Genomic DNA, 22728 nt, shown 5'->3' with positions numbered 1-22728 from the left:
GTTAGCACACATCCCTTTTAGTTTTATTATAGTTGCTTTAGCTCTTTAGCTGGTTTACGTTGTCGGCCATGCACACGTCCGTTTTTGCCGCGCTAAATCCCTTATATAGCTGTTAGTTTTTTTTTTAGCACATTTTCCTCTTTCTGATTAGCGTTATCTACCCTTCGGATGTAATGTTAATGTCTCTTGCTTTGTTTTGCACTTCGGCTTAGCATGCATTTTACATTTTGAGTTTATTTAAAAGCTACTTAGGAGGGGGTAAGTGATTTCCATTCCTCAAAAACTTTTTAAGGAGTTATAGGGTTTATTGCATTGCTTTGTCATATGCTATAATGGAGCAGTCAGTTTCTCAAGTAGATTTAGGGACAAAATCAGAATCCCCTGAACACCTTTCTACCATTAATAGGTGTGCTTATTGTAAAAAAAGTTGATATGCCTTCTTCAGCTCATTTATGTGGCTCATGTTTAGAATTATTAATGCAATCAGACCAACCTAATGCTATTTCTTTGGATATTAATGCACCTCCTATTTGTTCATTACAGGAGAATGTTGATAATGTTTCCCCTACTGTGAACATTTGTATCTGTGGCGCTGGCTGCTTTCCTGCCTTTAAACAAGAGTAAAAGGTCTGTTGAGATTTCACCTTCTACAAGTTCTATGTGCCCTGAAACCAGGGATACTGTTAAGTCTTCAGATGGTAAAGTTTCCTCTGGTGATGAGGCATCTTCAACTGATGATGAATCTGATATTTCCAATTTTTTGTTTAAAGTTGAACATATTTGTTCTCTTTTTAAAGAGGTTTTAATAACTTTTGGTATAAGTTTATGCTAAGCCTTGTAATAGTTTAAATTCAGTATTTAAGAATGTTGTTAAAGGGATAGTAAACATCAAACATGTTATTGTTTAAAAAGATAGATTATCCCTTTATCATTCTTTAGTTTTCCATAACCAACACTGTTATAGAAATATACCTTTTTACTTATGTAAATAACTTGTTTCTAAGCTTCTGCTGACTGCCTCCTTATCTCAGATCTTTCAACAGACTTGCAATTCAGGCAATTAGTGCTGACTCTTAAATAACTTTACGTGCATGAGCACAGTGTTATCTATATGAAACACATGCACTAACGCCCTCTAGCTGTGAAAATGTCAAATGCGTTCAGCTGAGAGGTGGCCTTCAAGGGCTTAGAAATTACCATATGACCCTACCTAGCTTTAGCTTTCAACTAAGAATAACAAAAGAACAAAGCAAATTTGATGATAAAAGTAAATTAGAAAGTTGTTTACAATTGCATATCCTATCTGAATCATGAAAGTTGAATTTGGACTTTACTATCTCTTTTAATCTCTCTGAGGTTTTCCCTATTACTGATGCTGTATCTGACATGATTTCTAGCTAATGGTCTAAGCCAGGTAATTCATTTACTCCTTCTGTAAGGTTTAAAAAAAGTTATGTTGTGCTTTTCACAGAGGAAAACTTTCCTGAAGTATATCAGTCTGATCCCGCCGAGTAAAGTCATTTCAGCTCCAAAATACCAGGCAATTCTCCTCTGAACAATCCACATGACAACCCCATATTATCATTTCGGCCTTCTGTGGGCCTTGTCAGTGAGATGCAGCCATATTCCTCTAAGCACACTGGGCAAGGAGTCCACGTCTGGTTTCCCCCATCATCCTTAGGTATATGGCTGCACATCACTGACAAGGCCGAAACAATCGTCTGGGGTTGCCGTTTCCCTTGTTCAGAGGAGAAATTGTCTGGTATTTCAGGGCTGGACTGACCTTGTTAAGTGGGATCAGACTGATATATACTTCAGAAAAGTTTTCCTCTGTGAAAATCACAGTTGGGCAAAAAGAAACTACTCCCAGGTGGTAACCGGGCAATAGAGCAGGCCACTGAGCTGTTGTTTGTTCCTGGCAGACTGCTTATCTTTCTGTTTGGATTTGTATTGTTCCCAAGATCAATGGGGCCATTTCCAATCTGGCTGAACGTATTTATATTCCTTTTGAAGACAGTACTTCTTTTAAACACCCTTTAGATAGAAAATTAGAATAGTTTCATAGAAGTACCTTTTTACAAGCAGGGTATTTGCTCAGGCCGGCTATTTCTATTACCGATGTGGCTGCTGCTTGAACTTACTGGTTGTCTTGTCTTTCAAAACATTGTTCTGATGACTCTGCTAGTGCTAATCTTTTGGGTTTACTCAAAAGTGACAATTCTTTTATTTGTGATGCTGTATTTGATGATATAAAAATTAATGTCAAAAGCATGTCTTTGGCAGTCCATGCCAGGATGGCCTTGTGGCTTAAATCCTTGTCTGCTGATATGGTGTCAAAATCCAGATTATTTCTTTCCTTTCAGGGAAATAAGTTGTTTGGTTCTGATTTAGAATCTATTATATCTATTGTTTCTGGAGGTAAAGGGGCTTTTCTTTCTCGGGAGAAAAAGTCCAGAGGCAAATCTAAAGCTTCTAATCATTTGTATTACTTTCTTCTTGGTAGTTATGGTAGGGGGAAAAAGCCTTTATCAGGAGGCTTGGTTTCAGTCTGTTCAGCAGGGATATCAAATAGGATTCCGAACAAGACCTCCCAGAGGAAGTTTTTTCCTGTCCAATGTTCCAAGTAAGCCTATAAAAGATCAAGCTTTTTTTCCAGTCTGTCTCAGATCTGGAAGATTTGAGGGTGATAGTTCTAGTTCCTTTGCAGGAACAGGAGATGTGATTTTATTCAAATCTCTTTATTATTCCCAAGAAGAAAGGTACATTCTGGCCAGTTCTGTATCTGGGAATTCCAAATGTACATCCGGGCTACACAGGGCAGAAGATCAATCGAGAGGCATACACCATAACCATAAAAAAAGGTTTTAGTTCACAGAAAGAACTCCCTTGATGCCATCCAGTTCTGTATCTGAAAGCTCTGAACAAGTTTGTAAGGATTCCATCTTTCAAAATGGAAAATATTCGGACTATTCTGTCTGATTTAAAGAATGATTACCTTCATGTTCCAATTCAGAGATCATTTCCAGTTTCTGAGGTTTGCCTTTCTGGACAAGCATTTTTAGTTTGTTGCTCAACCATTTGGTCTGGCTACATCTCCGTCTTTTCCTTTAGCAGAATCTCACACCAAATGACTCTTGTTTCTTCAACAACATGGTTGGAGGATCAATTTTCCATAAAGTTCTTTGATTCCTCAAACAAAGGTAACTTTTTGGGGGTATTTCAAATAAATTTAGTCTCCATGGGTCTTTCTCTAACAGAGCATATGTGGTTAAAATTGGTGTCAGCTTGTCTGGGCCTTCAGTCTCTCTCTCTTTACCCTTGGTTGCTCTTTGTATATAAGTTCTAGCTAGGTCTTATGATTGCAGCTTCAGATGCAATTCCAAATTTTAACTTAGAAACCAACGGCACTACTTATTTTTCTGATGGGACAAGCTCCTAAACCTTTATTTTTTAATGCACTTGTAGTTGGCTCTAAAAGGTGCTGTGTTTTCAAGGAATAGTCATTAATTTCATATTTATACGGGACAGGATACCCCTTTAAGCACTCAGGTCTAAGGCTAATCGGATAAAAAAAAAAAATTCCTATATTTAAAATAAAATCCACATACTGAGTGTTATAAATATATATACTTCAGACTAAGGCCTCTAGTTATGAAGCTCCGTATTTACCTGCATTCGTCGGCCCAATACGCTCGCCTAACATCGCCGCCGCGGACCTGAATATGTTCGCCAAAGTTATCAAGAAAGCTGTCAAGAAGCCGCGCACCAAGTATGGTGCGATGAGCAGCGGACTGTTGTTCACTGACAGTCATCGATCTCGCTGCTCATCGGCTTCTTCGCAGCTTTCTTGCTAGCCTGTCACTAAGCACCCACACTATACTATACTGTTTTACCCCCTAAACCACCGCTCCCGGACCCCACCGCCACCTAAATTATACCTATTAACCCCTAATCTGCCGCCCCCTATACCGCCTCCACCTACATAAAGTTATTAGCCCCTATCCTGCCGATCCCGGACCCCGCCACAACTATAAGAAATATATTAACCCCTAAACCGCCGCACCCGGAGCCCTCCGCCACCTACATTACATTTATTAACCCCTATCCTGCCCCCCCCCACACCGCCACCACCTACATTACATTGATTAACCCCTAATCTACCCCCCTACACTGCCGCCACTATTTTAAATGAATTAACCCCTAAACCTAAGTCTAACCCTAATCCTACACCACCCTAACTTAAATATTATTTAAATTAATCTAAATAAATATTCCTATAATTAACTACATTATTCCTATTTAAAACTAAATACTTACCTGTAAAATAAACCCTAAGATAGCTACAATACAATTAATAATTACGTTATAGCTATTCATATGTTTATTATAGTGGCGGCGGGGTCCGGGAGCGGCGGAATAGGGGTTAATAAGTATAATGTAGGTGGCGGCGGTGTAGGGGGGGGCAGTTTAGGGGTGTTTAGACTCGGGGTACATGTTAGGGTGTTAGGTGCAGACACTTCCCATAGGAATCAATGGGATATCGGGCATCAGCGAACATGAGCTCTCGCTGCTGTCAGATTCCCATTGATTTCTATGGGATCCGCCGCCTCTAGGGCGGCGGATTGAAAACCAGGTACGCTGGCCCGGAATAGTGCCGAGCGTACCTGCTAGTTCTTTGATAACTAGCAAAAGTAGTCAGATTGTGCCGAACTTGCGTTCGGAACATCTGTAGTGACTTAACCATCGATCTGTGTCGGACTGAGACCAGCGGATCGTATGTTACGTCACAAAATTCTACTTTTTCCGGGCTGTAGGTCTTGATTACTACAGTGAATCAGCCTTGCCACAAATACGCTGCGGAATTCCAGCGTATTTGGGGTTGACGGCTTGATAACCAGAGGCCTAAAACTTTACATTAACACAACTGTTGGTCCAATTTTTTAAGCAGCAGAACAAATTTTTATAATTAAGCAAAATTAAACCATAAACTGTTTGAAAAGAGGTAGAACTAGAAAGAGAGAGACTATCACTGTTTAGAACAACATGTCCGCATGCTCCTGGCTGAGACTGGCTCTTTTTTGCAGCTATTTTGCCTGCAGCAGAGAAGAGGCGCTCAGATGATGTTGAGGTGCCTAAGATGCAATAGTAGGGTTTTGCCAATTTCACCAAGGTGGACTATTTATCTTTGTTAGCTTCTCCAATGCAAGGGGCCTCTTAACAAAGTAAGCCTGGACTATATTCTGACATAAAATATCTTGAATATTTATATGCAATGGTAAACAACCAGCTATAAGGTTAGTGGAAAAAATATCTAGTCCACTCTTAAAATAACAGATATATACTTAGAGGTTGAATTTGGTACATATTCCAAGTAATTAAAAATATAAAAAAAACAAAATAGGCAAAAGGGCTAAAGACTATATATCAGTAACAGGACACAGCCTTACCCATTTATCTATAGATTACATATAATCAGCAATACCAAGCAGTCCACTAAAAATTGTGCAAACAGATAATGTCTGTAGACGTCCTTTAGGCTAAGGGCATAACCATAAAACACAATACCATGTGCAGGATCTCATTGGAGTAAAGCAGCTGGTGCTGTGCATAGAACTAATTGCAAAACAACAAATCGATTATGAGATTCGTTGACAACTATTTTCATAATCGATTATTATCAATTATGCCAATTAGTTGTTGCAGTTTTACTCAGGTCCCTTATGTTTATGGAGTGTTTCAATTTGAGTTTGTTTAAAAAGAACAATCATTATTTCATCCAATTAAAAATAGGTAAAACCATATTAAAATTAACTGCAGCAAATAATAGTGTTCTATATTTTATCTTATGCCGGATTCTGCCTTTTAATAAATGTGCAGGACTGTGGTAAAAGTATTTCTTGTATGAAATTATATCCAAGATATTCTGTCTACTGAATTTTAATATCATTCTTTATTTCATACAGATTAAATTATTCTACCTTTTTTTTAAAACTGTGCAGTAATAAATTGTCATTTTAAATATCACAGCTTGGCTAATGATCAGGTGGCAGCAGTCTATTCTGCCTATTTAGTTTCAGCAGTATTTAAAATTTTATTGCAAAGTATCACACTGCTTTTGCCATCCAATTACATATATAGTTATATAGAGCAATCCAGTTATTGCAAATCGCAAGTCACTATGTATTGGAAAACTTTAATAAATGTGTTGCGACTACTTAAATAACCCATTTACCAATGCAGATTATAATGGTATATTTCCTCTGCACAGTTGCAAATATTAACCAAAATAACCAAGAGTTAATTAACTCAAGAGTTACTTAATTAGTGGAATGAAATGAAACCCAGCAGCCTTCTTCTCACGTTACATTAATTGTTAAAGGGACAGTCTAGTCAAAATTAAACTTTCATGATTCAGATAGGGCATGCAATTTTAAACAACTTTCCAATTTACTTTTATCATCAAATTTGCTTTGTTCCCTTGGTGGTATTTTTGAAAAGCTAAACCTAGCTAGGCTCAAACTGATTTCTAAACCGTGGAAAACCGCCTTTTATCTGAGAGCATTTTGAAAGTTTTTCACAGTTAGACAGTAAAAGTTTGTGTGTCATATAGATAACGCTGTGCTCACTCCTGTGGAGTTAATTAGGTGTCTGCACTGATTGGCTAAACTGCATGTCTGTCAAAAGCACTGAGATAAGGGGGTAGTTTGCAGAAGCTTAGATACAAAGTAATCACAGAGGTGATATGTGTATTAATATAACTGTGTTGGTTATGCAAAATTGGGGAATGAGTAATAAAAGGATTATCTATCTTTTTAAACTATTTCAACTAGACTGTCCCTTTAATGCTAAATCTTGTAATTAAATCACTTAGTAAACTGTGTATGTATAATATTATTGCAGAGACTCACTGTCCAAATTATTTAACAGTGATTTTATCAGGCTTTAACGTTTTAACTGGCTGCTCATATATACACAATATAGCCCTCAATCAGACAGTCCTCCTGTTCCACTGGTTTTCAAACCTGTCCTCAAGCCTCCAAAACAGACAAGGTTTTTAGGATTACCTTGGATGAGAGCAGGTAAAATAACTGTGTTTACTAATCCGAAGATTATTTCACCTTTGCTCCTGTTCAGATATCCTCAAAATGTGGCCTGTTAGGGAGGTCTGAGGACAGGTTTGAAAACCAGTGACCTATTCCAATGCCCTTCCGGGTCCTCTGTACTCAGAATAACTATCGGTCACATTCTCTGGGAGGGATGAGGACCCTTTTCTAAAATGATGCTGCAATAGTGAAAAAATGTGTTTTTAATCCCTCCCTTTGTTATTACTTATGGACTCCACAGCTTGTATATTTGTTCTCAGGAGTAACGGATCATGGCCTCTCACCACCTGTATAAAAAAAATTAATTTATCAGGTAAGATAAATTATGTTTTTGATAGGAAAGCCTTACAGTCTTAGTGGCTGGTAAATAGGTGCCTTACCATTTCACTCCCATTTACTTGTGGACAACACAGCTTGGGTATTAGATCCAGGGAGTAATGTTTCTTCTGTTATGTGTGATCAGTCCACGGGTCATCATTACTTCTGGGATATTATCTGCTCCCCTACAGGAAGTGCAAGAGGATTCACCCAGCAGAGTTGCTATATAGCTCCTCCCCTCTACGTCACCTCCAGTCATTCTCTTGCACCCAAAGACTAGATAGGAGGTGTGAGAGGACTATGGTGATTATACTTAGTTTTTATAACTTCAATCAAAAGTTTGTTATTTTACAATAGCACCGGAGCGTGTTATTACTTCTCTGGCAGAGTTTGAAGAAGAATCTACCAGAGTTTTTCTTATGATTTTAACCGGAGTAGTTAAGATCATATTGCTGTTTCTCGGCCATCTGAGGGAGGTAAAAGCTTCAGATCAGGGGACAGCGGGCAGTTGAATCTGCATTGAGGTATGTAGCAGTTTTTATTTTCTGAATGGAATTGATGAGAAAATCCTGCCATACCGTTATAATGACATGTATGTAAGTATTCTGGGGATGGTATTTCACCGGAATTACTCTGTAAAAGTACATTAAACCTTTTTATAGGTATTTAATTCATGTTAAACGTTTTTGCTGGAATGTAGAATCGTTTGCATTTCTGAGGTACTGAGTGAATAAATATTTGGGCATTATTTTTCCACTTGGCAGTTTGCTTGTTTTGATTATGACAGTTTCGTTTCTCTCTCACTGCTGTGTGTGAGGGGGAGGGGCCGTTTTTGGCGCTCTTTGCTACGCATCAAAAATTTCCAGTCAGTTACTCTTGTATTTTCTGCATGATCCGGTTCAGCTCTAACAGAACTCAGGGGTCTTCAAACTTCTTTGAAGGGAGGTAGATTCTCTCAGCAGAGCTGTGAGACTTATGTAGTGACTGTGTTTTAAAACGTTGCTGTGATTTTTATGTTTAAAATTTAATTAGTGTTACTTTACTAATGGGAACAAACCTTTGCTAACAAGTTGTGTTGTTTTTTAAAGAGTGATGCTATAACTGTTTTTCAGTTCATTATTTCAACTGTCATTTAATCGTTTAGTGCTTCTTTGAGGCACAGTACGTTTTTGTTAAATAAGATTGTAACCAAGTTGCATGTTTATTGCTAGTGTGTTAAACATGTCTGATTCAGAGGAAGATACCTGTGTCATTTGTTCCAATGCCAAGGTGGAGCCCAATAGAAATTTATGTACTAACTGTATTGATGCTACTTTAAATAAAAGCCAATCTGTACAAATTGAACAAATTTCACCAAACAGCGAGGGGAGAGTTATGCCGTCTAACTCGCCTCACGTGTCAGTACCTGCGTCTCCCGCCCGGGAGGTGCGTGATATTATGGCGCCTAGTACATCTGGGCAGCCATTACAGATAACATTACAAGATATGGCTACTGTTATGACGGAAGTTTTGGCTAAGTTACCAGAACTAAGAGGCAAGCGTGATCACTCTGGGGTGAGAACAGAGTGCGCTGATAATTCTAGGGCCATGTCTGATACTGCGTCACAGCTTGCAGAGCATGAGGACGGAGAGCTTCATTCTGTAGGTGACGGTTCTGATCCAAGCAGATTGGATTCAGATATTTCAAATTTTAAATTTAAATTGGAAAACCTCCGTGTATTACTAGGGGAGGTCTTAGCGGCTCTTAACGATTGTAACACTGTTGCAATACCAGAGAAAATGTGTAGGTTGGATAAATACTTTGCGGTACCGGCGAGTACTGACGTTTTTCCTATACCTAAGAGATTAACTGAAATTGTTACCAAGGAGTGGGATAGACCCGGTGTGCCGTTCTCACCCCCTCCAATATTTAGAAAGATGTTTCCAATAGACGCCACCACACGGGACTTATGGCAAACGGTCCCTAAGGTGGAGGGAGCAGTTTCTACTTTAGCTAAGCGTACCACTATCCCGGTGGAGGATAGCTGTGCTTTTTCAGATCCTATGGATAAAAAATTAGAGGGTTACCTTAAGAAAATGTTTGTTCAACAAGGTTTTATATTGCAACCCCTTGCATGCATCGCGCCGATTACGGCTGCGGCAGCATTTTGGATTGAGTCTCTGGAAGAGAACCTTAGTTCCGCTACGCTGGACGACATTACGGACAGGCTTAGAGTCCTTAAACTAGCTAATTCATTCATTTCGGAGGCCGTAGTACATTTAACCAAACTTACGGCTAAGAATTCAGGATTCGCCATTCAGGCACGTAGGGCGCTGTGGTTAAAATCCTGGTCGGCTGATGTAACTTCTAAGTCCAAATTACTTAATATACCTTTCAAGGGGCAAACTTTATTTGGGCCCGGTTTGAAATTATCGCTGACATTACAGGAGGTAAGGGCCACGCTCTACCTCAAGACAAAGCCAAGGCTAAGGCTAGACAGTCTAATTTTCGTCCCTTTCGGAATTTCAAAGCAGGTGCAGCATCAACTTCCACTGCACCAAAACAGGAAGGAGCTGTTGCTCGTTACAGACAAGGCTGGAAACCTAACCAGTCCTGGAATAAGGGCAAGCAGGCCAGAAAACCTGCTGCTGCCCCTAAGACAGCATGAACCGAGGGCCCCCGATCCGGGACCGGATCTAGTGGGGGGCAGGCTCTCTCTCTTCGCCCAGGCTTGGGCAAGAGATGTCCAGGATCCCTGGGCGCTAGAGATCATATCTCAGGGATACCTTCTAGACTTCAAATTATCTCCCCCAAGAGGGAGATTTCATCTGTCAAGGTTGTCAACAAACCAAATAAAGAAAGACGCGTTTCTACGCTGTGTACAAGATCTATTATTAATGGGGGTGATCCATCCGGTTCCGCGATCGGAACAAGGACAAGGGTTTTACTCAAACCTGTTTGTGGTTCCCAAAAAAGAGGGAACTTTCAGGCCAATCTTGGATTTAAAGATCCTAAACAAATTCCTAAGAGTTCCATCGTTCAAAATGGAAACTATTCGGACAATTTTACCCATGATCCAAAAGGGTCAGTACATGACCACAGTGGATTTAAAGGATGCTTACCTTCACATACCGATTCACAAAGATCATTACCGGTATCTAAGGTTTGCCTTCTTAGACAGGCATTACCAGTTTGTAGCCCTTCCATTCGGATTGGCTACGGCTCCAAGAATCTTTACAAAGGTTCTGGGTGCCCTTCTAGCGGTTCTGAGACCGCGAGGAATTTCGGTAGCTCCGTACCTAGACGACATTCTGATACAAGCTTCAAGCTTTCAAACTGCCAAGTCTCATACAGAGTTAGTTCTGGCATTTCTAAGGTCGCATGGATGGAAAGTGAACGAAAAGAAGAGTTCTCTCTTGCCTCTCACAAGAGTTCCATTCTTGGGAACTCTTATAGATTCTGTAGAAATGAAGATTTATCTGACAGAAGACAGATTAACAAAGCTTCTAAATGCATGCCGTGTCCTTCATTCCATTCAACTCCCGTCAGTAGCTCAATGCATGGAGGTGATCGGCTTAATGGTAGCAGCAATGGACATAGTACCTTTTGCACGCCTACATCTCAGACCGCTGCAATTGTGCATGCTGAGTCAGTGGAATGGGGATTACTCAGATTTGTCCCCCACTCTGAATCTGGATCAAGAGACCAGAAACTCTCTTCTATGGTGGCTTTCTCGGCCACATCTGTCCAGGGGGATGCCGTTCAGCAGGCCGGACTGGACAATTGTAACAACAGACGCCAGCCTTCTAGGTTGGGGCGCTGTCTGGAATTCTCTGAAGGCTCAGGGACAATGGAGTCAGGAGGAAAGTCTCCTGCCAATAAACATTCTGGAATTGAGAGCAGTTCTCAATGCCCTTCTAGCTTGGCCCCAGTTAAAGACTCGGGGGTTCATCAGGTTTCAGTCGGACAACATCACGACTGTAGCTTACATCAACCATCAGGGAGGGACAAGAAGCTCCCTAGCGATGATAGAAGTATCAAAGATAATTCGCTGGGCAGAGTCTCACTCTTGCCACCTATCAGCAATCCACATCCCGGGAGTGGAGAACTGGGAGGCGGATTTCTTGAGTCGCCAGACTCTTCATCCGGGGGAGTGGGAACTTCATCCGGAGGTCTTTGCCCAAATACTTCGACGTTGGGGCAAACCAGAGATAGATCTCATGGCGTCTCGCCAGAACGCCAAACTTCCTCGCTACGGATCCAGATCCAGGGATCCGGGAGCGGTTCTGATAGATGCTTTGACAGCACCTTGGAACTTCAGGATGGCTTATGTGTTTCCACCCTTCCCGCTGCTTCCTCGATTGATTGCCAAAATCAAACAGGAGAGAGCATCAGTGATTCTAATAGCGCCTGCATGGCCGCGCAGGACTTGGTATGCAGATCTAGTGGACATGTCATCCTGTCCGCCTTGGTCTCTACCTCTAAGACAGGACCTTCTGATTCAGGGTCCATTCAAACATCAAAGTCTAACTTCTCTGAAGCTGACTGCTTGGAAATTGAACGCTTGATTTTATCAAAACGTGGTTTTTCTGAGTCGGTTATTGATACCCTGATACAGGCTAGGAAGCCTGTTACCAGAAAGATTTACCATAAAATATGGCGTAAATACCTATACTGGTGTGAATCCAAAGATTACTCCTGGAGTAAGGTTAGGATTCCTAGGATATTGTCTTTTCTACAAGAAGGTTTAGAAAAGGGTTTATCGGCTAGCTCATTAAGGGGACAGATCTCAGCTCTGTCCATCTTGTTGCACAGGCGTCTGTCAGAAAATTCAGACATCCAGGCTTTTTGTCAGGCTTTAGCTAGGATCAAGCCTGTGTTTAAAACTGTTGCTCCGCCATGGAGTTTAAACTTAGTTCTTAACGTTTTACAGGGTGTTCCGTTTGAACCCCTTCATTCCATTGATATAAAATTGTTATCTTGGAAAGTTCTATTTTTAATGGCTATTTCCTCGGCTCGAAGAGTCTCTGAGTTATCAGCCCTACATTGTGATTCTCCTTATCTGATCTTTCACTCAGACAAGGTAGTTCTGCGTACTAAACCTGGGTTCTTACCTAAGGTTGTCTCTAACAGGAATATCAATCAAGAGATTGTTGTTCCATCCTTGTGTCCAAATCCTTCTTCAAAGAAGGAACGTCTTCTACACAATCTGGATGTAGTTCGTGCCCTCAAGTTCTACTTGCAGGCAACTAAAGATTTTCGCCAAACTTCTTCCCTGTTTGTCGTTTATTCTGGACAGAGGAGAGGTCAAAAAGCTTCTGCTACCTCTCTCTCTTTTTGGCTTCGTAGCATAATACGTTTAGCCTATGAGACTGCTGGACAGCAGCCTCCTGAAAGAATTACAGCTCATTCCACTAGAGCTGTGGCTTCCACTTGGGCCTTTAAGAATGAGGCCTCTGTTGAACAGATTTGCAAGGCTGCAACTTGGTCTTCGCTTCATACTTTTTCCAAATTTTACAAATTTGACACTTTTGCTTCTTCGGAGGCTATTTTTGGGAGAAAGGTTCTTCAGGCAGTGGTTCCTTCTGTATAATGAGCCTGCCTATCCCTCCCGTCATCTGTGTACTTTTGCTTTGGTATTGGTATCCCAGAAGTAATGATGACCCGTGGACTGATCACACATAACAGAAGAAAACATAATTTATGCTTACCTGATAAATTCCTTTCTTCTGTTGTGTGATCAGTCCACGGCCCGCCCTGTTTTTTTAAGGCAGGTAAATATTTTTTAAATTATAATTCAGTCACCACTACACCCTTGGCTTCTCCTTTCTCGTTGGTCTTTGGTCGAATGACTGGAGGTGACGTAGAGGGGAGGAGCTATATAGCAACTCTGCTGGGTGAATCCTCTTGCACTTCCTGTAGGGGAGCAGATAATATCCCAGAAGTAATGATGACCCGTGGACTGATCACACAACAGAAGAAAGGAATTTATCAGGTAAGCATAAATTATGTTTTTGTGGACTCTCACCACTTTATGAAAGAAAACAAAATGTATGCTTACCTGATGATAAATTCATTTTTTTTCATTGTGAGAGTCCACAAGACTCGCCCTTTATTTTTCCAATTGGCAGAAGTTTTAGTATGTGCCTTATTTACCTTGCTTTGTCCTTTCCTACTTCGTTTTTCTCCCTTTCTCGACTATAGATTATACTGGGATACCAGAGAGGTGAGAGGGATTACAAGCTTATGAAATGTTAGGTATCTTTGCCTCCCCTAGTAGCCAGGAGTTGAATCCCATGAGTAATGGCTCGTAGACTCTCACCACCATGAAATAAATTAATTTATCAGGTAAGCGTACATTTTTTATTTTTTTTTATACTGTTAAAAGCATCTGGAAAAAGAAAATCAAAGAAATAATCTTGGCATTAATACACTGATGACATTTTAGACACTTTTTTTTCTCATTTTCTTTCTAGTATGCATCTGAAGAGGCAGAGCTCCTTCTTGTTGGAAATAAGTTGGACTGTGAAATTGACAGGGAAATTACAAGGCAACAGGGAGAAAAGGTAATGAAAATCATTGGATAAACAGTTGTTTTTTTTTCCCAAAACTTTCTAATATTGCGCAGTAGAGGCAGCAGGTTCTGCTTTCTCTCTATTGCGCAATATTTTTAATAAATTTGTATCACTAGCCGCTCTGCTGCGCCACCCGGTGGTTATTTGTAGCTGCAGCGCGGCTGAAAAACCTATTATAGAGGCATCTCTAGTGAGGCCTCTTATTTTGCTAGGACTGGGAGCCTCAGCCAATCAACTCTGGCCATGTATGTTCTCCTGGTGATTGACAGCACCCGGAGAACGAACGGACTGGAGTTGTTTGACTTCCTGCTGCGCATGCGCAAATAGAGGACCACTGTCTGGCGGGAACAGAGTAACAGAGACTGCTGTTATGCGTGACACTCCGACCTGTTGGGACTCCACCTAAGAAGCCCGTCATCCGGCAGCCTAGGCTCTTCAAATTGAATAAAGTGAGACAGACAGAGGTGGATCCGAAATCTGGTGGACTTCTAGAGTGACTGACAAGTTACATCATCAGCTGCTGCCCTGGCCCCTGCCTGAGGAACGGACCGTTAGTGACAGCACAAGCACAACCGGTAGGCCGGGTAGGGGGGTAAAAAAGGTTAACCATTACTACTGCCGGTGTAGTGTGCCACTGACTGACTGCTCATTGCTAAATTAAATAATTATTAACTGGACCGGTCCTCATGTGATCTCTGTCAGTCATGATAAGTTATGTAATGTACACCCTGTCGGTGTACATTACATAACTTCTCATGAGTGACACAGATCATCACATGAGGACCGGTCCGGTTAATAATTATTTAATTCAGCAGTGAGCAGTGGCACTGACAGGCTGTAGGGTAGGGGGTAAAAAGTAAACCGTTACTGGTGCCGGACTGCCGGTGTACTGGTGTAGTGTGCTACTGACTGCTCACTGCTGAATGAAATAATTATTAACCGGACCGGTCCTCATGTGATCTCTGTCAGTCATAATAAGTTATGTAATGTACACCTGGTCGGTGTACATTACATAACTTATCATGACTGACACAGATCATCAGGGGCGGACTGACAAGCACTAAATATATATATTTCTCTTGTAAAGGTGTATCCAGTCCACGGGTTCATCCATTACTTGTGGGATATTCTCCTTCCCAACAGGAAGCTGCAAGAGGACACCCACAGCAGAGCTGTCTATATAGCTCCTCCCCTAACTGCCACCCCCAGTCATTCTCTTGCAGCTCTCGACAAGAAAGGAAGTATCAAGAGATATGTGGTCACTTAGTGTAGTTTTTACCTTCAATCAAAAGTTTGTTATTTTTAAACGGTACCGGCGTTGTACTGTTTTACTCTCCAGGCAGAAATTAGAAGAAGAATCTGCCTGGAGGTTTGATGATCTTAGCGGTTTGTAACTAAGGTCCATTGCTGTTCTCACACATAACTGAAGAGTATGGAAAGAAAACTTCAGTTGGGGGGATGGTCTGCAGATTGCCTGCTTTGAGGTATGTTCAGTATATTTTTTTCTAGAGAGATGATAAGGTCTAGAAAATGCTGACAGTGCCTGGTATATTTAAGGTAAGCCTGATACAGTGATTTAACAACAACCAGGATCATGCTTGCAAAAAGGGATAATATTCATATTAATTCTTATATTACTTAGTGTAAAAACGTTTGCATGATTATAAAAATAAAAACGTTTTTTTCTCTGAGGGTGATAAATCTTTATTTGGGGCCTAGTTTCCACATGGCTTGTTAGATTACTCCTAGGAGTACTTTTTTAAGGCCCCCTGACTTTGAGTGCAAGATAGATATATATAGATAAAGATAGATATATAGATAGAGAGAGAGAGAGAGAGAGAGAGAGATTGATTTTGTATTTTAGTACTGGCAGACTGTCTGCCAGTACTTAAGATGGTGGTGACAATTGTGAGGTTGGGGAGGGAAGAGAGCTGTTTGAGGGGGGTCAGGGAGGGATCAGGGGGTGGGAGGCTGATCTCTACACTAAAGCTAAAAATTAACCCTACAAGCTACCTAATTAACCCCTTCACTGATGCATAATACAAGTGTGGTGCACAGTGGCATTTAGCGGCCTTCTAATTACCAAAAAGCAATGTCAAAGCCATAAATGTCTGATATTTCTGAACAAAGGGGATCCCAGGGAAGCATTTTCAACCAGTTGTGCCATGATTGCACAAGCTGCTTGTAAATAATTTCAGTGAGAAACCTAAAGTTTGTGAAAAAGTGAACTTTTTTTTTATTTGAATGCATTTGGCAGTGAAATGGTGGCATGAAATAGAACAAAATGGGCCTAGATCAATACTTTGGGTTGTCTACTAAAAAAATATATACACATGTTAAGGGATATTCAGGGATTCCTGACAGATATCAGTGTCCCAATGTAACTAGCGCTAATTTTGAAGAAAAAAAGTGGTTTGGAAATAGCAAAGTGCTACTTGTATTTATTGCCCTATAACTTGCAAAAAAAGCAAAGAATATGTAAACATTGGGTATTTCTAAACTCAGGACAAAATTTAGAAACTATTTAGCATGGTTGTTTTTTGGTGGTTGTAGATGTGTAACAGATTTTGAGGGTCAAAGTTAGAAAAAGTGTGGGGGGGATTCCATTTTTTCATCATATTTTATAAAAAAAAATTATAGTAAATTATGAGATGATGAAAATAAAGTTATCTTTAGAAAGTCCATTTAATGACAAGAAAAACGGTATATAATATGTGTGGGTGAGTAAGAGGAAAATTACAGCTAAACACAAACACCGCAGAAATGTAAAAATTGTCCTGGTCCCAAACGGTCAACAAATGGAAAAGTGGTCTCGTCCTTAAGGGGTTAAAAGCGTGCATGTGTTTTTAGCATTCTATGACAGCAGCGTTGCAACTATGTATAGGAAGCAGGAAGAGATCTCCTAGATATAAATTTCTATTTAAGCCCTCAAATGGGGGTATTATACTTAAGTAACATTGTGAACAAATTAAAAATAGATATGAAAAATATATGGAAAGCAAGTAATAAAATAAAGTGAGTTAAATAAGGTTTTATTAGTGACAATGTTGCAATAAATTAATACAAAGTTGAAATAAAAATAAAAACAATGCCGGCATCAACGTGAACGACCAATTTATAAGTTGTTCTAGTATTAGTACCCTAGAGATATAAAACCAATTATATAGGATAAATCTAAATGCCTAAATAAAGATTATAGAATAATAGTCATTGTGTTACATATAGACTATACTTATCATTAGAGACATAAAATCACACAGGCACAAATAACACATAAGAGCAAATGAAAGGGGCAGATTATTCCATCTTTTGAAAGATTGCTCTATAAATAAATATATTTTCTCAAAATTAAGGTTGTACCATTTATCCAGATTAGGGGATATATTAATACCTAGGTATGTTATATAGTTTGGAGGCTCTAAGAATAAAAAAAAATTCTAATGTCACAATCATCTTTTTTTTTTTTTTTATTTAACCATAATACTTCTGATTTGTTACCATTAATCTTAAATCCCAAGAGTTGACCAAATTCAGTAATAACTTAAAAAATGCTATATAAGTGTTCATCTGGGTTTTGAATAAATATGTTGTCGGCATATAGATAGAGGTGGTATCTATTTACCGCTATTTCTATACCTGTATATATCTATACCTGAATATATATTTCTTCATTTAGTTGCCAAAGGTTCCAATACCAAGTTAAATAAGAGGAGGGGCAGGAGGCATCCCTCATGTGCTCGTATGTGTTTTTTGTGCCTATGTGATTTGAGATCTCTGATACGTATAGTCTATATGTAACACACTGACTATTATTGTATAATCTTTAGGCATTTATATTTATCCTACATAATTGGTTTTATATTTCTAGGGTACTAATACTAGAACAACTTATAAATTGGTTGTTCACGTTGATGCCGGCATAGTTTATTTTTATTTCAACTTTTATTATTTTATTGCAAAATTGTCACTAATAAAACTTTATTTAACTCACTTTGTTTTGTTACTTGCTTTCCATATATATTTTCATATCTATTTTTAATTTGTTCACATTGTTACTTAAGTATAATACCCCAATTCGAGGACTTACATTGTAACTTATTATATATAGGCTATCTCTTTCTGCTTCCTTTAATTGCTCCGCTTTTTTTTGTTCTATCTTGCTTTTTGAAGGTAACGTGGTTGGAGGACTATTTTTACTTTATAAGGGTTTAGCACAGATTAAGTAATCCTTGAAGTGTTGTATATTAAAATTTGTTTTTTTTCTTGCAACTATGTATAACATTACTATAAACTTTGTTGCAAACTCCGCTGCCAGATGTCTAAAGACACATGCACTAATCTATCTCTGACTAGTAAACTATAATATTTTTCTAAATAGTTATTTATTTTTGCTGTACAATAATGTAGCCATAGTTTAACCCCTTAAAGGGACAGTCAAGTCCAAAAATAACTTTCATGATTTAAATAGGGCACATCATTTTAAACAACTTTCCAATTTACTTTTATCACCAATTTTGCTTTGTTCTCTTTGTATTCTTAGTTGAAAGCTAAACCTAGGAGGTTCATATGCTAATTTCTCTTGTTAAGTGTATTCAGTCCACGGGTCATCCATTACTTATGGGATATATTCCCCTCCCAACAGGAAGTTGCAAGAGGATCACCCAAAGCAGAGCTGCTATATAGCTCCTCCCCTCACATGTCATATCCAGTCATTCTCTTGCAACCCTCAACATAGAAGGAGGTCGTGAGAGGAGAGTGGTGTTTTATACTTAATTATTTCTTCAATCAAAAGTTTGTTATTTTTAAATGGCACCGGAGTGTGCTGTTTTTTTCTCAGGCAGTATTTGGAAGAAGAATCTGCCTGTGTTTTCTATGATCTTAGCAGAAGTAACTAAGATCCACTGGCTGTTCTCGCACATTCTGAGGAGTGGGGTAACTTCAGAAAGGGAATAGCGTGCGGGGTCCTCCGCAAATAAGGTATGTGCAGTAAAATATTTTTCTAAGGAATGGAATTGACTAAGAAAATACTACTGATACCGATGTTATGTAAGTACAGCCTTAAATGCAGTGGAAGTGACTGGTATCAGGCTGATTAATGTATATACAGTAAAGTAATTTTCTAGGAATGGAATTTGACTAAGAAAATGCTGCTATTACTGAGGTAATGTAATAAGTCTTAAATGCCGTAGAAGGACTGGTATCAGGCTTATCAATAGAGATACATACTCTTTAAAAAAGAAAAAGATGTTTAAAACGGTTGCTGGCATGTTTAATCGTTTTTGTGAGGTACTTTGGTGATAAAATTTATTGGGGCATGAATTTTCCACATGGCTGGCTTATATTTCTGCATGGAAACAGTTAACTGAGACTTCCCACTGTTGTAATATGAGTGGGAGGGGCCTGTTTTGGCGCTTTTTTACACAGTAAAAATTCAGTCTCTGTCTTCCTGTTTCTTCCTGCATGACCCAGGACGTCTCTAGAGAGCTCAGGGGACTTCAAAAGTCATTTTGAGGGAGGTAATCAGTCACAGCAGACCTGTGACAGTGTGTTTGACTGTGTTAAAAAACGTTTTTTTCTTTATTATTATCCGTTTTGGGTATTAAGGGGTTAATCATCCATTTGCAAGTGGGTGCAATTCTCTGCTAACTTAATACATTTATTGTAAAAATTTGGTTGCTATAACTGATTGGGTTTATTGTTATTTCAACTGTGACAATTTTTTGTGCTTCTTAAAGGCGCAGTAGCGTTTTATTTAGTGCTTGTAAACTTATTTCAAAGTGTTTTCCAAGCTTGCTAGTCTCATTGCTAGTCTGTTTAAACATGTCTGACACAGATGAATCTGTTTGTTCATTATGTTTGAAGGCCAGTGTGGAGCCCCATAGAAATATGTGTACTAAATGTATTGATTTCACTTTAAATAATAAAGGTCAGTCATTATCTATAAAAGAATTATCACCAGACGACGAGGGGGAAGTTATGCCGACTAACTCTCCTCACGTGTCGGTACCTTCGCCTCCCGCTCAGGAGGCGCGTGATATTGTGGCGCCAACTACATCAGAGACGCCCATACAAATCACTTTACAAGACATGGCCACTATTATGAATAATACCCTGACAGAAGTATTATCTAAATTGCCAGAATTAAGAGGCAAGCGCGATAGCTCTGGGATAAGGACAGAGCGCGCTGGTGCTGTGAGAGCCATGTCTGATACTGCGTCACAGTTTGCAGAACATGAGGACGGAGAGCTTCATTCTGTGGGTGACGGATCTGATCCAGGGAAACCAGATTCAGAGATTTCTAATTTTAAATTTAAGCTTGAGAACCTCCGTGTATTGCTAGGGGAGGTTTTAGTGGCTCTGAATGACTGTAATACAGTTGCAATTCCAGAGAAATTATGTAGGCTGGATAGATACTATGCGGTGCCGGTGTGTACTGACGTTTTTCCTATACCTAAAAGGCTTACAGAAATGATTAGCAAGGAGTGGGATAGACCTGGTGTGCCCTTTTCCCCACCTCCTATATTTAGGAAAATGTTTCCAATAGACGCCACTACACGGGACTTATGGCAAACGGTCCCCAAGGTGGAGGGAGCAGTTTCTACTTTAGCCAAGCGTACCACTATCCCGGTGGAGGATAGTTGTGCTTTTTCGGATCCAATGGATAAAAAATTAGAAGGTAACCTTAAGAAATGTTTGTTCAACAAGGTTTTATCTTACAGCCCCTTGCATGCATTGCGCCTGTCACTGCTGCTGCGGCATTCTGGTTTGAGTCTCTTGAAGAGGCCATTCACACAGCTCCATTGGATGAAATTATGGACAAGCTTAAAGCACTTAAGCTAGCTAATGCATTTGTTTCTGATGCCATTGTACATTTAACTAAACTAACGGCTAAGAACTCCGGATTCGCCATCCAGGTGCGCAGAGCGCTATGGCTTAAATCCTGGTCAGCTGACGTGACTTCTAAATCTAAATTGCTTAATATTCCTTTCAAGGGACAAACCTTATTCGGGCCCGGCTTGAAAGAAATTATCGCTGACATTACTGGAGGTAAGGGTCATACCCTTCCTCAGGACAGGGCCAAATCAAAGGCCAAACAGTCTAATTTTCGTGCCTTTCGAAACTTCAAGGCAGGAGCAGCATCAACTTCCTCCGCTCCAAAACAGGAAGGAACTGTTGCTCGTTACAGACAGGCCTGGAAAACTAACCAGTCCTGGAACAAGGGCAAGCAGGCCAGAAAACCTACTACTGCCCCTAAGACAGCATGAAGGCATTGCCCCCTATCCGGAAACAGATGTAGTGGGGGTCAGACTTTCTCTCTTCGCCCAGGCATGGGCAAGAGATGTCCAGGATCCCTGGGCGTTGGAGATCATATCCCAGGCATATCTTCTGGACTTCAAAGCTTCTCCTCCACAAGGGAGATTTCATCTTTCAAGGTTATCAGCAAACCAAATAAAGAAAGAGGCATTTCTACGCTGTGTACAAGACCTCCTTGTAATGGGGGTGATACACCCAGTTCCGCGGACGGAACAAGGGCTAGGATTTTACTCAAATCTGTTTGTGGTTCCCAAGAAAGAGGGAACCTTCAGACCAATCTTGGACCTAAAGATCTTAAACAAATTCCTAAGAGTTCCATCATTCAAGATGGAAACTATTCGAACCATCCTACCCATGATCCAAGAGGGTCAGTACATGACCACAGTGGACTTAAAGGATGCCTACCTTCATATACCGATTCACAAAGATTATCGGTACCTAAGATTTGCCTTCCTAGACAGGCATTACCAGTTTGTAGCTCTTCCCTTCGGGTTAGCTACGGCCCCGAGAATCTTTACAAAGCTTCTGGGCTCACTTCTGGCGGTTCTAAGACCGCGAGGCATAGCGGTGGCTCCGTATCTAGACGACATCTTGATACAGGCATCAAGCTTTCAAATTGCCAAGTCTCATACAGAGATAGTTCTGGCATTTCTGAGGTCGCATGGGTGGAAGGTGAACGTGGAAAAGAGTTCTCTATCACCACTCACAAGAGTCTCCTTCCTAGGGACTCTTATAGATTCGGTAGAGATGAAAATTTACCTGACTGAGTCCAGGTTGTCAAAACTTCTAAATGCTTGCCGTGTCCTTCATTCCATTCCATGCCCGTCAGTGGCTCAGTGCATGGAAGTAATCGGCTTAATGGTAGCGGCAATGGACATAGTGCCATTTGCGCGCCTGCATCTCAGACCGCTGCAATTATGCATGCTAAGTCAGTGGAATGGGGATTACTCAGATTTGTCCCCTCTACTAAATCTGGATCAAGAGACCAGAGATTCTCTTCTCTGGTGGCTTTCTCGGGTCCATCTGTCCAAGGGCATGACCTTTCGCAGGCCAGACTGGACGATTGTAACAACAGATGCCAGCCTTCTAGGTTGGGGCGCAGTCTGGAACTCCCTGAAGGCTCAGGGATCGTGGACTCAGGAGGAGAAACTCCTCCCAATAAATATTCTGGAATTAAGAGCAATATTCAAGGCTCTTCTAGCTTGGCCTCAGTTAGCAACACTGAGGTTCATCAGATTTCAGTCGGACAACATCACGACTGTGGCTTACATCAACCATCAAGGGGGAACCAGGAGTTCCCTAGCGATGTTAGAAGTCTCAAAGATAATTCGCTGGGCAGAGTTTCACTCTTGCCATCTGTCAGCGATCCACATCCCAGGCGTGGAGAACTGGGAGGCGGACTTTCTAAGTCGCCAGACTTTTCATCCGGGGGAGTGGG

At 40.3% G+C, this 22728-nt stretch overlaps 1 protein-coding gene across 1 annotated transcript in view; it reads left to right on the top strand.

Annotated features, from left to right (window-relative positions):
- RAB12 (RAB12, member RAS oncogene family) overlaps positions 1 to 22728 on the top strand; it is a 197321-nt gene that overhangs the window by 128737 nt on the left and 45856 nt on the right. Inside the window, exon 4 of the mRNA XM_053714928.1 lies at positions 13878 to 13967. Coding sequence (XP_053570903.1) covers positions 13878 to 13967 — 90 coding nt within the window. The remainder of the gene's footprint in view (positions 1 to 13877; positions 13968 to 22728) is intronic.

The sequence above is a fragment of the Bombina bombina genome, chromosome 5 (assembly GCF_027579735.1).
Source record: "Bombina bombina isolate aBomBom1 chromosome 5, aBomBom1.pri, whole genome shotgun sequence".
NCBI classification, from domain to species: domain Eukaryota; kingdom Metazoa; phylum Chordata; class Amphibia; order Anura; family Bombinatoridae; genus Bombina; species Bombina bombina.
Note: the sequence above shows the minus strand (reverse complement) of the source record. Positions and strands in the feature narration are given on the sequence as shown.